This window comes from Cucurbita pepo, chromosome LG05 (genome assembly GCF_002806865.2).
Source record: "Cucurbita pepo subsp. pepo cultivar mu-cu-16 chromosome LG05, ASM280686v2, whole genome shotgun sequence".
Taxonomy (NCBI): Eukaryota; Viridiplantae; Streptophyta; class Magnoliopsida; order Cucurbitales; family Cucurbitaceae; genus Cucurbita; species Cucurbita pepo.
Genome location: NC_036642.1, coordinates 981,107 through 995,157, shown reverse-complemented (window position 1 = coordinate 995,157; position 14,051 = coordinate 981,107). Strand labels below are relative to the sequence as shown.

Sequence of the window (14,051 nt, the reverse complement as noted above, 5' to 3'; positions counted from 1 at the left end):
GGCTTGAGATTTACGGAACGGAAGGAAGTGCAGGGAAGAATAACGTCCATAGGTAAGGCTGAATTTTCGACGCACCGGCGAGTTGTGTGAAGGTGTAGTGATGGATAACGTAATCGGAAAATTGAAGAGGAAAGAGGAAGCAGGTATATGGTGTTACAGATTCTATTCCAATAATTTGTAGCAACTGTATTAACCGTACATTTAGTTGACTTTCATTATCGAATAATTATTTTTCTCTATTTATTTAAATTTTAATAGAGATCATTTTTTTATGGAAAAAATATCAAGAACTAATCTTAAGCTTTATTAAAAATATAAATTTTAATTAAAATAAAGTTTTTTTAAAAAAAAATATATATATATATACTACTTAATTTATGCACACCCAAATGACTGGTACAAGCTACAATGTAGTACACTGAGTATCAAGAAAACCAATAACACACAATAAAAATTAAAGTCGAATCAAATCATTAACTTTAAATGGTAAAAAAAAAAAAAAAAANACATTCTTGTCCATTTTAAGTTTATTTTCATCACATCCATAGATTCACAATCATCTTCGCTGACTATACTAAAAAACATCAATCACTCAACTTATACACCTAATACAGAGAGGAGTCTGTAAATGCAACCCTATCACAATTGAAGAAGAAGAAGAAGAAGGAGTCAGTGCCTATTCCTGTGTTCTACTTATCTCCCATCTGTTGGGCGTCACAACATATGTTCAATGATCAGCAGTTCGATTGTAACACTTAAGAAAGAACCGTGCTAATACCAAAGCTTCTAATGTAAGGCCCACTTAACATAATTGATGCAACCTTCGGTACTCTCGAGGGAATAGGGAAGTTTTTTTTGTAACGAAATGAGGTAGATCATCCTCACGAAATGACCACCATGTGTAATAAACTAATAAACTAAACCTGGAACACCATTGGCTGAAGGGATCATTTCTCAGGTTTTCTTTGTCTTTCCCCTTCATACCAATAGCAATCTACCTTGATGTTCAATACACTGTTGGAGTTTACCCTCCTGCAATATAACCTGGTTCTTTACTTTAGCTACTCTATTTCTATTGTTTATCTGAAACCGTGGATATGGCTTGTGATGGTCTGTAGTAGTACTGGTTGGCATCTCAGGTAAGACCTCGTCGAGGAACTGTTCAGCTACATCTCCATCTTCATCAACCCGAAGACGTTTGGCATACCACGTCAAACCCTGATTTAAAGGAAATATATGGCAAAAATTAACACACATGCAACATGTCATCATTGCAACCTTGCAAATGACAAAAATCATCACTACACTTTCACCATAAACAAGTCCTTGTACCAATGAATGATTACAAGAAGAAGGAAAGCTTGCAAATATTAGAAACCATGTAATGACTGGAGATCATCATGAGAACAGTGCAATTCATACTAGCCAAACGAAGCAGAGTTGAGGCCTCATTCAGATGATATCCCTCAGTACCCTACTTCTTGTACTAGCAAATTCTTAGAGGAGGAACTCACCCAACTTACAACATGACATGTAGGACCGTGCAAACATATAACCATACAGATGGATAAGGTGATGATTTCAATTGGCAAATCACTTTGGTGGATAGAGAAGGAATAGCCTAAACCTTAATTTTGCATCAAAAGGTTTCTCGGTTTTAGGAACTACTCTGGAAATCATTTTGGTTGGCTATGGTTTTAGTTTTCTCTTTTTCCAGTTTCAGCTTGGTTAGAACGTAGATGTGTATAACTGGAAGTCTTCTTATAGCTAGAAGTGGCTTTAGGTTCTAATTTCTACGGAAAGTGGGTTTCTTAGTCACCAATGCCCTTGTAGACAGTCCGTGTAGGATTTGGCGTCTATTTAACATTTAATGCAGCCCATTTGAACACAGATACTATCATATGAGACTCAAAATCAATAAAACGGAAACGGAAATTACTTGCTTACGTTTATCTCTTCCTAGTTCAATTCTATTTACCCTCTATTGTTGCTTTTGCCTCTTATCTGCATGGTATTCATAGAAACAACACATAGATCTATCATATTCAATCACCCGCGCCTTCATTAGCAAGACAATCATAAGTTTTTTTTACAGTTGACAAGCATTTATAAGGGAGGAATTAGTTGAACAAAATAATGGCGAAGATTAAATACAGTTGACAAGCATTTATTATGACGAGGTTGCCAGAAAAACTTCATAAATGCCAAAAGAAAGCAATTTCGAAAAGAAGTTATGGCTACAGATAGCCTGAGCTAACATATACAAAAGTACGAAACCTTTTGCAGAAGAAAATATAATTGGCATCCACCGACAAAACCAGGAAATCCAATAATCGACGTGGTATTGGAAGCAGCAGAAAATTTGAAACTCTCATTGACCTAGTTCGAACGACGATAACAGATTTTCGGCGAAACTATGTAAAAAAAATCTCGCTCACTTTGACCATAGACTCACCGTAGAGAAAAATTACCGAATTTATTCTGAAACACAGGAAAACACAAACAATCCAGCAAACATTCGAAAATTAAAAGATAACAAAACAGATTATAGAACGAACCTGAACTCCACCATCGCCTGAACTAGAAGGAACAAGAATAGGGCCGGGTTGAGGAACATTGACAGCGACCTGGACAGGGACGCTGAAACCCCTCCGAGGACCAGTTTCCTGCATATGGACACGTTTGGGAGCCTGATTACCGGACTCAACTTCTTCGTCTTCGTGCTTGACGTCGTGAGCATCATCCTTGGAAAACCCTAGAAATCCTGCAATCTTCCTCAAGAACCGCATCTCCAGACACTGCAACGATCGAACTGATCGAATCACAGATAGAGATGGAGAGCGTGAGAAAGAAAGAAAGAAAGAAAGAAAGCGGAATTTGATGATCTGATTTCTGAATTCTGGGATCGTTGGAGATTTCCTTTTTATTATCCGTCTCCTTGTAGCTGCTTAGGCACTCGCGGTAAACTGCAACCGCGCTTAAGCCAATATCAATTTTTGTTGTTTTTAAAATATATATATATAACCTACTTTTTCGAAATTTTTAATAAATAGCTTTCAAATATGATAATTTTTTTAAAAAAATGACTAATCTATTTAAATATTTTTTCATAAATATATATTTTTTTTTTCTAGTTACAACCCAATCACTATGGTCTCTATTCTTGTCTATCAATAACAGATATTTATCATTTATCTATTATTATTTTTTATTTTTATCACTAATTATCTCTATGTCGATTATACTATCATTTTTTACGTTCTAGTAAATAATACTCTATAATATATCAATCAAGAATGACTTTTCTTTCAAATAAATTTTAAAAAAAAAAATACCAATTTCAGAACATCAACTCGTAACAATATTATCTTGAAAGAAGTATTATCATAAAATTCACAAGGTCGATCACAAACCAGCAATCAAAGAAATTCATCCAACAAAGAGTGTTCACTACAAGGCCTTGATTACAACAGAAAGGCAGCCACAAGGAATGATCTCGTTTCTCTAATGACGAAAAAATAAGCAGAAAGGAGGGAGAAAAGAATATAGAAGTTTGGCTTACATATGCTCTAACAGTATAAACATCAAATAGCTATGCTCAAAGGTGTAGGACAACAAAAACAAAAGCAACTAACATGCTCCAATGATCCATCAAAAACCACCCCCACTCTCTCCATGAACCTTCTCTTAATTGTCTTGAATAACGATGGTGTCGACGAGAATGTTTTGGTCATTCTATGTCCATCCAATCAATTTCTTTTCGTTCTTTATACTTCGTGGCTAGATCTTTGTAATTCTAACACCGGATCTCGTATGATCCAGCTTTAGTTATGTAACGAACCCATTCAACTGTGTTGTAACCACTCTTCTCCCACACCTGAAGAACAATTTGAGAATAAGGATTCATTTTGGGAAGATATTACTTGAGAATTTTCTAGTAATCAAACTTCGGGTCAGACATGTCTTAAACCCACTCACATAACTAATTTTCTGTAAACCTATTCATATGATTATCAATAATACTAAAAAGACACTAGTCATTCAATTTCACATAAACATATGGTGAGAAATTACATCTAGCATGCCCACCAGTGATATTGAGACTGACAAATTAAAAAGCCAGTCTAGTGTTTGAGTCCCACCTCAAGTATTCCTTTAAAGATTCTATCAGATCCGCTCAAAAGAAACATTCTTCCGACTATTATCATGCCATACACAAAATTGTTGCATCATGCATTATATTTATATACATATCGTACATCACATGCATGGACTGCTCTGTTACCGAGTAGTAAAAGAAAAAAAAAACAAATACCTTAAGGAAACGGACACGTAAACCAGATGCGGTGAACATGGGAACCTGATACCCAAAAGAATAAATAAATATGTCACCACCAACATAATGATGAAACAGAGAAGAGAAATTAAAAACCTAATTCACAGGAACATCTGAACCATGTTTCAAATGGGAAACCGCTCCCAGTGGTAGCGTTTTAGAATCTTTGATATATATATATATATATATATATATATATATATATGAAACTGTTAAGATGACAATATTTTAGAATGTTGTTTCTTCTTTTTTGCCTTTCAAATTTTTAGAAAATAAATCCATCTATGCATCATTTCTAAAATAGTATGCTAGGGTTAAATCATTGAGAACCTGAAACTCCATCTGAATTGGTGGCCGTGTCCAAGGTTTCCTTTCCGTCACTGTAGAAATCAGCTCAATTTCTGCACTCATGGTTGGTTCTGTTTGTCCAGGAAATTTTCTGATCCTATAGTTAACACAATTAGAAAGTTAAGCCACAATTGCAAATCATTAAACATGAGACTCAACATAATATACTCATTCAAAAGAAGATTAAGATTTTGTGAGAAAATGGGAAGCACTCTTAAAATATCATAGTGTAGAGTTTCTTAATTAATTTTAGAGGTGGAATTCTAGATTTGAAGACTATCAATTGGGATCTATCGAAAACAACTGTAGATAATATGAAGAGGACGATGTAAATCCAACCTAATTGCACAAATATAAGAGTATGCATGTATGAAGTGCATATATAATGAAAAAGAAAAGAAGCAACTAAACAAGCACGTGATAAGTAAAACAAAAATGATTCCGGAAAGCTATGTGAAATGGAGATTACACCTTATGAAACTAAGGCCAAAATATGTCCCGTGAGAATAGTCAAGGATCACAAAGATGATTAACTGCACAAATATCTATCTACGAAGTGCAAGGATTTGAACAGGTATTTGACAGAAGAAAAAACCAGAAATTCACTGAGCACACTTAAAGCTAAAGAATACACTCACTTCCACACAATGCAATCAATAGAGGCATTGTACTTGGCTCGACCCGATGTCACTTGAAAATTAGTTTTAGCTGTCTGTTTTGGAACAGGAACTTTAATGACCACGCCAAGAGCAAACATTTTTGCACCAAAGACACTCTTCACCTGAAGGCCAGTTAAGAATGGACTTAAAAAGAAATATAGAACTTGGTATGATTAAGATAATGAAATTTAGAGAACCACAAACCTTAACATTAACTTCCATACGTGTCCTACCAAGCTCCTTAATTGTTGGGAGTACTCGAAATGGAAGATTAACACCCTCAGTAATACGATATCTGCATCAAAAGAAGATATGAACATTATATTAGATAATAGGAGAAGAAATTTGTTGTATGTATGAGAGAATAAACATGAAAATCGAATAAACTCTCAGTATGCATCCAAACAAAAATTAATCCTTTTCCCCTACCAACCTTCTTTAAATATGATGGGGTCCTTTGTCCTTCCCTCCGCAGGAGGTAATATATAAGGCGGATAATTTTTTTGTACAAGATGCACACTAAAAGTTCTTTATGGGCACAACTAATAACTCCCACACTCACATACTGATAACAAATATAATAATAACCATAAAATAAGTGCAAAAGCAATCAAGTACAAAAATGTATGAAATCTAAAAGAGCGCCAATCAAGGAAAACTATTCAACATCAAATAATAAGAGAAATGGATGTCCAGATATCAACAAGGAAATTCTTCAACTTGACGACACAGACAGAGTAGAAGAGTTTTTCACCTCCTTTTAGAACAATTGAACTATATTCCTTAGAAGTGACTTACACACTAATAACATGCTTGAACATGACATGATGAAGCAATAAACATTACTGTGAAAGAACTCCATACTTCAAAAAAATGAAGATAGTATACTCTATAATGGTAATAACTAAAGATAATGCAAGCTAGATGTTCAAAAAAAATTAAAAGGAAAAGCTAAGTAAAGAATAAAAAACTTGAACTATTAAGAATCTCAACTTTAAACAGCAGAGGAGACAGAATTAAATATAAAGATATTCAAGCTTACTTCATCAATTCAAATTCCCCATCGGGTGGTACAAAGCTGACTGTCTTCTCTGAGTTAAACCTCGTCAAATTTACACATTGATGAAAAGTAACATCATCAAGCTCAATTGTTTTACCACTGCAAAATAAATCATAAAACAAAAAATGAATACCTTTTTAAATGAAATTATAACCGGGGGTTCATTAACTCTAAAATATAGTAACAGTTCTAGACCAATGAAATATCACAATATAAAGAAGCGTGTGAAACCAAAATCCCTTCTTGAATTCTATGATATTCCATGTGTGCTTCTCAGCTGTTGGAAACATGTAAGAAAGACCTAAGCCAAATTATTCTTCACCACCACAATTCAAAAAATGAGAAAAGTGGAATCACTCAACTGCTTGTAATTATATTTTGCTCCTTAAAGAAGTTCAGGAAAATAGCAAGAATTAATTGCACAAGACAGCGTAGTAGTTTTTTTCTTTTGCCTTGTCCTTGACTCACCAGAATACAACAAATACACGATCAATAAATAACATCAAATCTAGAGTATAAGCGTCTTTTCTCTTAAAAGAATAATAAATAATTAAAAAGAGAAAGTAAGAAGAAAATGGGCTAAATTATTTTTAAAAATACCTTTATTCTTTTAAATCTTTTAATATTACCATTGATCTTTCATAAATATTTCAAAACTACTCTTGGAGTAGAAAACTCATTAGAATGTTCAGCAAAAAAATCGATGTATGCAAATGTCATTCTTTTAGACTTAATCCAAACAAGCGTTCTGGTCACTGTCACATTGTTTTAGATGAAACAGAAAGAGTTAATGATGCTAAGTAAATAAACTAGTTTAAAAATAAAAAATAAAAAATAAATAAAAAAAAGTAGCCTTAGACGGCTGAGATAAATCAATAAATCATATGGTTGTAGAGTATCATTCAAGTCTTCCATGAAAAATTACCTTTTAGTTGGACGGGCCTTCAACTGCGACTCTTTCTCAAGGCCAATCTTATCATTTAAACCCAACTTTAAATCAGGCATTCCAGAAAGAAAGCACTTCATAAGAATCTTCCCAGTTACATCACAACGCAAAACACTACCTATAATCACCAACAGTTTATAAGGTTCCACAAGAGGTATGTAATAACTCAGGAACTTTGAAAGCCATTATCTACCTTTTGAAGACATAAGAAGGTTTACACTTTCAACAATATCCAAAAAGACCTGCAGAGAGAATGTTCAGAATTCAGTTCGTTTCTCTAATCATGCAAGGAAAAAAGAAAGAATCATCATTCACCTCATTCTTTTTATATACAAGGCCTTCCCTTCGCCAACCAACAGCACCTGTAACTTGTAAAGTTGCATTCGGGACAGGTTTATCTGCAGGCTTTTTTACCATAGGGTGCAAAAAAAGGAAAATAAAAAGACATCAAAAAACATCAAATTTAAACAGACATTTATTCCTCTTTAAAACAACATTTTTACTTTAACTAGAAGAGAAAGATTTAATGATTGAGAGAAACTTCACGATGTTACAGTGTATGACTAATCCTCTTAAGAAATACAAATGGACAGAAAATTATTAAGGGTGAGATGGATGTAGAAAGAAATTGTAAGATACAGAAAAGTTACAGCTATGCACCATTAACATGCTCAAAATCTGGCTTATACCGCTAGGTTGTTGGAGAATATGTATATATTAGCTAACCTTGGATGAGAATGGTGAGCGAACTCCTTCTTGAGTGATATATAGTTTCAGAATTTCAGGCGAGAGGTTTTGTGGATAACCAAAATCCATTATTTCTGCCAATTGCAAGGGAGATATCAAATTTCATGACAGAAACGCGTCTAAGTTTTCATTGAGAAAAATGTAAGAATACAAAGAGGTGTAGCAAGAATTAGTTCATCAAGATGTTTGAGAATATAAGTAGCATGGATGACAGTAAATGTTCGTGCTAAACACTTCAACCACAATAAGCAAGAACGGAAATAACCATCAAGGCATCACATACCATCCAAAAGCTCGTAAATAAGAACAAAATTGTTTCGAATTGCATCTTCATCAAAAGCCCCACCAAAATAAGATTTGAACAGCGCAACAGCCTGTAAGCAAACTCCATCATAAGTTCCATAAAAATAATATGTTTCCTTCTTTTTCTTTTTCTTTTTCTTTTTCTTTTCTTTTCTTTTTATGGGAAACACACGTTAAATAACATAAAAAGGAAAAACACAGCCTAAAGGCCTTAGGGATGAGAGGTCCCTAAGCTAATCCAGACAGTAAAAAATAAAGGGCATTCAATCTAGATTGATGAGCATGAGCTACATATTACAAAAAGAATGGGTTAACACAGTTCAAGTGTAGACAATGAACTGTACATTCTCACACGCATACACACGCGCGCGTGCACACATATATATATTTGTGCGTGTGTGTGTGTGTTCCCTTCATTATTTGGCTATAATTGTTTTCATTGAAATTTAGCTACTTGAGCAAAATAGAGTTCATAGTTTATATTCTAAAAGCGGACGCTAAATAAATTTTTAAAAAGGCAGCTAAATATAAACTCAAAAATAGTTCATATTCTGGAAAATAATATTTCACCAAAGCATAAAATCGTAAGGAAGATGCTAAGTACCTCAACAACAAACTTGAATGCACAAGCTACATTTGCATTGCTGCTAACAACAATCACAATGTATACGTTGCTAATTCTCATGTAAAAGAAAGAGCAACCACCGATCTGCCGCACAGGACAAGTGCCAAGTTCTTTGGTTTGCATTATATGTGTTCGGAAGGCATCCACCATATTTCCCCTGAGAGAATTTATAAATGTAAAAAAAGAAAAACATATTGAAACATATATTCAACAGAGCATAAAAATTGCATCCGTAAGCTTAAATAAGCAATATTCCATCCATGCGACAATATTCTCCTATAGATGTTAGAGACAATAGAATAACCAAACATCTTTGAAATTATTACTGAATACCATAATTTCAAAAGCTTTAACAGTTATTTTGGCTTACCACAGATCCTTTCTATCTCATACAGTACGTGGATCACATAATACTTTTTCTAAAAGGGGTTTTCTACGGAGTTCATTCAATAAACCTACGACAAAATGACATAATCAACACGGATAGAAGAGTTTCCCACGTGAAGTTATAATGTAATTCATCATAAACCATGAAGCAGATAAACCTCGTACCAGCCATGACTACGATATTGAGACCAAACACACACCGAGGGATTTCCAGGGAAACCTATCATCTAAAATTCGCTTATAAATGATTCCGTTTAATCAGCTAAAACTCAATTATACAGAACCTCAACATTTCCTATTGTTCTAACAACTCTTCCAGCGATCGACAACTACATTGTAAACTCAGCCAATAGACAATCAAACACAGATAGAGATGGAGAGCGTGAGAAAGAAAGAAAGAAAGAAAGAAAGCGGAATTTGATGATCTGATTTCTGAATTCTGGGATCGTTGGAGATTTCCTTTTTATTATCCGTCTCCTTGTAGCTGCTTAGGCACTCGCGGTAAACTGCAACCGCGCTTAAGCCAATATCAATTTTTGTTGTTTTTAAAATATATATATATAACCTACTTTTTCGAAATTTTTAATAAATAGCTTTCAAATATGATAATTTTTTTAAAAAAATGACTAATCTATTTAAATATTTTTTCATAAATATATATTTTTTTTTTCTAGTTACAACCCAATCACTATGGTCTCTATTCTTGTCTATCAATAACAGATATTTATCATTTATCTATTATTATTTTTTATTTTTATCACTAATTATCTCTATGTCGATTATACTATCATTTTTTACGTTCTAGTAAATAATACTCTATAATATATCAATCAAGAATGACTTTTCTTTCAAATAAATTTTAAAAAAAAAAATACCAATTTCAGAACATCAACTCGTAACAATATTATCTTGAAAGAAGTATTATCATAAAATTCACAAGGTCGATCACAAACCAGCAATCAAAGAAATTCATCCAACAAAGAGTGTTCACTACAAGGCCTTGATTACAACAGAAAGGCAGCCACAAGGAATGATCTCGTTTCTCTAATGACGAAAAAATAAGCAGAAAGGAGGGAGAAAAGAATATAGAAGTTTGGCTTACATATGCTCTAACAGTATAAACATCAAATAGCTATGCTCAAAGGTGTAGGACAACAAAAACAAAAGCAACTAACATGCTCCAATGATCCATCAAAAACCACCCCCACTCTCTCCATGAACCTTCTCTTAATTGTCTTGAATAACGATGGTGTCGACGAGAATGTTTTGGTCATTCTATGTCCATCCAATCAATTTCTTTTCGTTCTTTATACTTCGTGGCTAGATCTTTGTAATTCTAACACCGGATCTCGTATGATCCAGCTTTAGTTATGTAACGAACCCATTCAACTGTGTTGTAACCACTCTTCTCCCACACCTGAAGAACAATTTGAGAATAAGGATTCATTTTGGGAAGATATTACTTGAGAATTTTCTAGTAATCAAACTTCGGGTCAGACATGTCTTAAACCCACTCACATAACTAATTTTCTGTAAACCTATTCATATGATTATCAATAATACTAAAAAGACACTAGTCATTCAATTTCACATAAACATATGGTGAGAAATTACATCTAGCATGCCCACCAGTGATATTGAGACTGACAAATTAAAAAGCCAGTCTAGTGTTTGAGTCCCACCTCAAGTATTCCTTTAAAGATTCTATCAGATCCGCTCAAAAGAAACATTCTTCCGACTATTATCATGCCATACACAAAATTGTTGCATCATGCATTATATTTATATACATATCGTACATCACATGCATGGACTGCTCTGTTACCGAGTAGTAAAAGAAAAAAAAAACAAATACCTTAAGGAAACGGACACGTAAACCAGATGCGGTGAACATGGGAACCTGATACCCAAAAGAATAAATAAATATGTCACCACCAACATAATGATGAAACAGAGAAGAGAAATTAAAAACCTAATTCACAGGAACATCTGAACCATGTTTCAAATGGGAAACCGCTCCCAGTGGTAGCGTTTTAGAATCTTTGATATATATATATATATATATATATATATATATATATGAAACTGTTAAGATGACAATATTTTAGAATGTTGTTTCTTCTTTTTTGCCTTTCAAATTTTTAGAAAATAAATCCATCTATGCATCATTTCTAAAATAGTATGCTAGGGTTAAATCATTGAGAACCTGAAACTCCATCTGAATTGGTGGCCGTGTCCAAGGTTTCCTTTCCGTCACTGTAGAAATCAGCTCAATTTCTGCACTCATGGTTGGTTCTGTTTGTCCAGGAAATTTTCTGATCCTATAGTTAACACAATTAGAAAGTTAAGCCACAATTGCAAATCATTAAACATGAGACTCAACATAATATACTCATTCAAAAGAAGATTAAGATTTTGTGAGAAAATGGGAAGCACTCTTAAAATATCATAGTGTAGAGTTTCTTAATTAATTTTAGAGGTGGAATTCTAGATTTGAAGACTATCAATTGGGATCTATCGAAAACAACTGTAGATAATATGAAGAGGACGATGTAAATCCAACCTAATTGCACAAATATAAGAGTATGCATGTATGAAGTGCATATATAATGAAAAAGAAAAGAAGCAACTAAACAAGCACGTGATAAGTAAAACAAAAATGATTCCGGAAAGCTATGTGAAATGGAGATTACACCTTATGAAACTAAGGCCAAAATATGTCCCGTGAGAATAGTCAAGGATCACAAAGATGATTAACTGCACAAATATCTATCTACGAAGTGCAAGGATTTGAACAGGTATTTGACAGAAGAAAAAACCAGAAATTCACTGAGCACACTTAAAGCTAAAGAATACACTCACTTCCACACAATGCAATCAATAGAGGCATTGTACTTGGCTCGACCCGATGTCACTTGAAAATTAGTTTTAGCTGTCTGTTTTGGAACAGGAACTTTAATGACCACGCCAAGAGCAAACATTTTTGCACCAAAGACACTCTTCACCTGAAGGCCAGTTAAGAATGGACTTAAAAAGAAATATAGAACTTGGTATGATTAAGATAATGAAATTTAGAGAACCACAAACCTTAACATTAACTTCCATACGTGTCCTACCAAGCTCCTTAATTGTTGGGAGTACTCGAAATGGAAGATTAACACCCTCAGTAATACGATATCTGCATCAAAAGAAGATATGAACATTATATTAGATAATAGGAGAAGAAATTTGTTGTATGTATGAGAGAATAAACATGAAAATCGAATAAACTCTCAGTATGCATCCAAACAAAAATTAATCCTTTTCCCCTACCAACCTTCTTTAAATATGATGGGGTCCTTTGTCCTTCCCTCCGCAGGAGGTAATATATAAGGCGGATAATTTTTTTGTACAAGATGCACACTAAAAGTTCTTTATGGGCACAACTAATAACTCCCACACTCACATACTGATAACAAATATAATAATAACCATAAAATAAGTGCAAAAGCAATCAAGTACAAAAATGTATGAAATCTAAAAGAGCGCCAATCAAGGAAAACTATTCAACATCAAATAATAAGAGAAATGGATGTCCAGATATCAACAAGGAAATTCTTCAACTTGACGACACAGACAGAGTAGAAGAGTTTTTCACCTCCTTTTAGAACAATTGAACTATATTCCTTAGAAGTGACTTACACACTAATAACATGCTTGAACATGACATGATGAAGCAATAAACATTACTGTGAAAGAACTCCATACTTCAAAAAAATGAAGATAGTATACTCTATAATGGTAATAACTAAAGATAATGCAAGCTAGATGTTCAAAAAAAATTAAAAGGAAAAGCTAAGTAAAGAATAAAAAACTTGAACTATTAAGAATCTCAACTTTAAACAGCAGAGGAGACAGAATTAAATATAAAGATATTCAAGCTTACTTCATCAATTCAAATTCCCCATCGGGTGGTACAAAGCTGACTGTCTTCTCTGAGTTAAACCTCGTCAAATTTACACATTGATGAAAAGTAACATCATCAAGCTCAATTGTTTTACCACTGCAAAATAAATCATAAAACAAAAAATGAATACCTTTTTAAATGAAATTATAACCGGGGGTTCATTAACTCTAAAATATAGTAACAGTTCTAGACCAATGAAATATCACAATATAAAGAAGCGTGTGAAACCAAAATCCCTTCTTGAATTCTATGATATTCCATGTGTGCTTCTCAGCTGTTGGAAACATGTAAGAAAGACCTAAGCCAAATTATTCTTCACCACCACAATTCAAAAAATGAGAAAAGTGGAATCACTCAACTGCTTGTAATTATATTTTGCTCCTTAAAGAAGTTCAGGAAAATAGCAAGAATTAATTGCACAAGACAGCGTAGTAGTTTTTTTCTTTTGCCTTGTCCTTGACTCACCAGAATACAACAAATACACGATCAATAAATAACATCAAATCTAGAGTATAAGCGTCTTTTCTCTTAAAAGAATAATAAATAATTAAAAAGAGAAAGTAAGAAGAAAATGGGCTAAATTATTTTTAAAAATACCTTTATTCTTTTAAATCTTTTAATATTACCATTGATCTTTCATAAATATTTCAAAACTACTCTTGGAGTAGAAAACTCATTAGAATGTTCAGCAAAA

General features: G+C 33.4%; 4 protein-coding genes across 4 annotated transcripts in view; all 4 read right to left on the bottom strand.

Annotated features, from left to right (window-relative positions):
* Positions 1 to 14,051, bottom strand: part of LOC111795414 (zinc finger protein 10-like) — a gene marked incomplete in the record, with an annotated part of 30,342 nt that overhangs the window by 5,080 nt on the left and 11,211 nt on the right.
* LOC111795416 lies at positions 493 to 2,971 on the bottom strand. Its single transcript, XM_023677829.1, has 2 exons — positions 2,559 to 2,971; positions 493 to 1,218 (listed from the first exon to the last, which is right to left on the bottom strand). The coding sequence occupies exons 1-2, from the start codon at positions 2,787 to 2,789 to the stop codon at positions 979 to 981; spliced, it is 471 nt and encodes a 156-aa protein (XP_023533597.1). The 5' UTR covers positions 2,790 to 2,971; the 3' UTR covers positions 493 to 978.
* On the bottom strand, positions 3,365 to 9,202 carry LOC111795413 (AP-2 complex subunit mu-like). Its single transcript, XM_023677826.1, has 12 exons — positions 9,004 to 9,202; positions 8,380 to 8,470; positions 8,076 to 8,170; positions 7,665 to 7,754; positions 7,543 to 7,591; positions 7,329 to 7,467; positions 6,386 to 6,502; positions 5,548 to 5,638; positions 5,323 to 5,465; positions 4,667 to 4,781; positions 4,316 to 4,360; positions 3,365 to 3,877 (listed from the first exon to the last, which is right to left on the bottom strand). Exons 1-12 carry the CDS (start codon positions 9,172 to 9,174, stop codon positions 3,797 to 3,799), a joined length of 1,227 nt encoding a protein of 408 aa, XP_023533594.1. The 5' UTR covers positions 9,175 to 9,202; the 3' UTR covers positions 3,365 to 3,796.
* On the bottom strand, positions 10,316 to 13,475 carry LOC111795415 (AP-2 complex subunit mu-like). The gene is made up of 6 exons (XM_023677828.1): positions 13,337 to 13,475; positions 12,499 to 12,589; positions 12,274 to 12,416; positions 11,618 to 11,732; positions 11,267 to 11,311; positions 10,316 to 10,828 (listed from the first exon to the last, which is right to left on the bottom strand). The coding sequence occupies exons 1-6, from the start codon at positions 13,339 to 13,341 to the stop codon at positions 10,748 to 10,750; spliced, it is 480 nt and encodes a 159-aa protein (XP_023533596.1). The 5' UTR covers positions 13,342 to 13,475; the 3' UTR covers positions 10,316 to 10,747.

Bases quoted from the DNA above. Each gene is read 5' to 3' on its own strand.
- LOC111795413 (XM_023677826.1), bottom strand. From the start codon at position 9,174: ATGGTGGATGCCTTCCGAACACATATAATGCAAACCAAAGAACTTGGC. The intron at 6,503-7,328 runs GTAATTTTTCAT...TTTATTTTGCAG, and splicing joins AAGGCCCGTCCAACTAAAAG to TGGTAAAACAATTGAGCTTG. The intron at 3,878-4,315 runs GTATTTGTTTTT...ATTGTTCTTCAG, and splicing joins TACGTGTCCGTTTCCTTAAG to GTGTGGGAGAAGAGTGGTTA.
- LOC111795415 (XM_023677828.1), bottom strand. The intron at 11,312-11,617 runs GTTCTCAATGAT...TTTGGGTATCAG, and splicing joins CAATTCAGATGGAGTTTCAG to GTTCCCATGTTCACCGCATC. The intron at 10,829-11,266 runs GTATTTGTTTTT...ATTGTTCTTCAG, and splicing joins TACGTGTCCGTTTCCTTAAG to GTGTGGGAGAAGAGTGGTTA.
- LOC111795416 (XM_023677829.1), bottom strand. From the start codon at position 2,789: ATGCGGTTCTTGAGGAAGATTGCAGGATTTCTAGGGTTTTCCAAGGAT. The intron at 1,219-2,558 runs GTTCGTTCTATA...CCTTTAAATCAG, and splicing joins CAGGCGATGGTGGAGTTCAG to GGTTTGACGTGGTATGCCAA.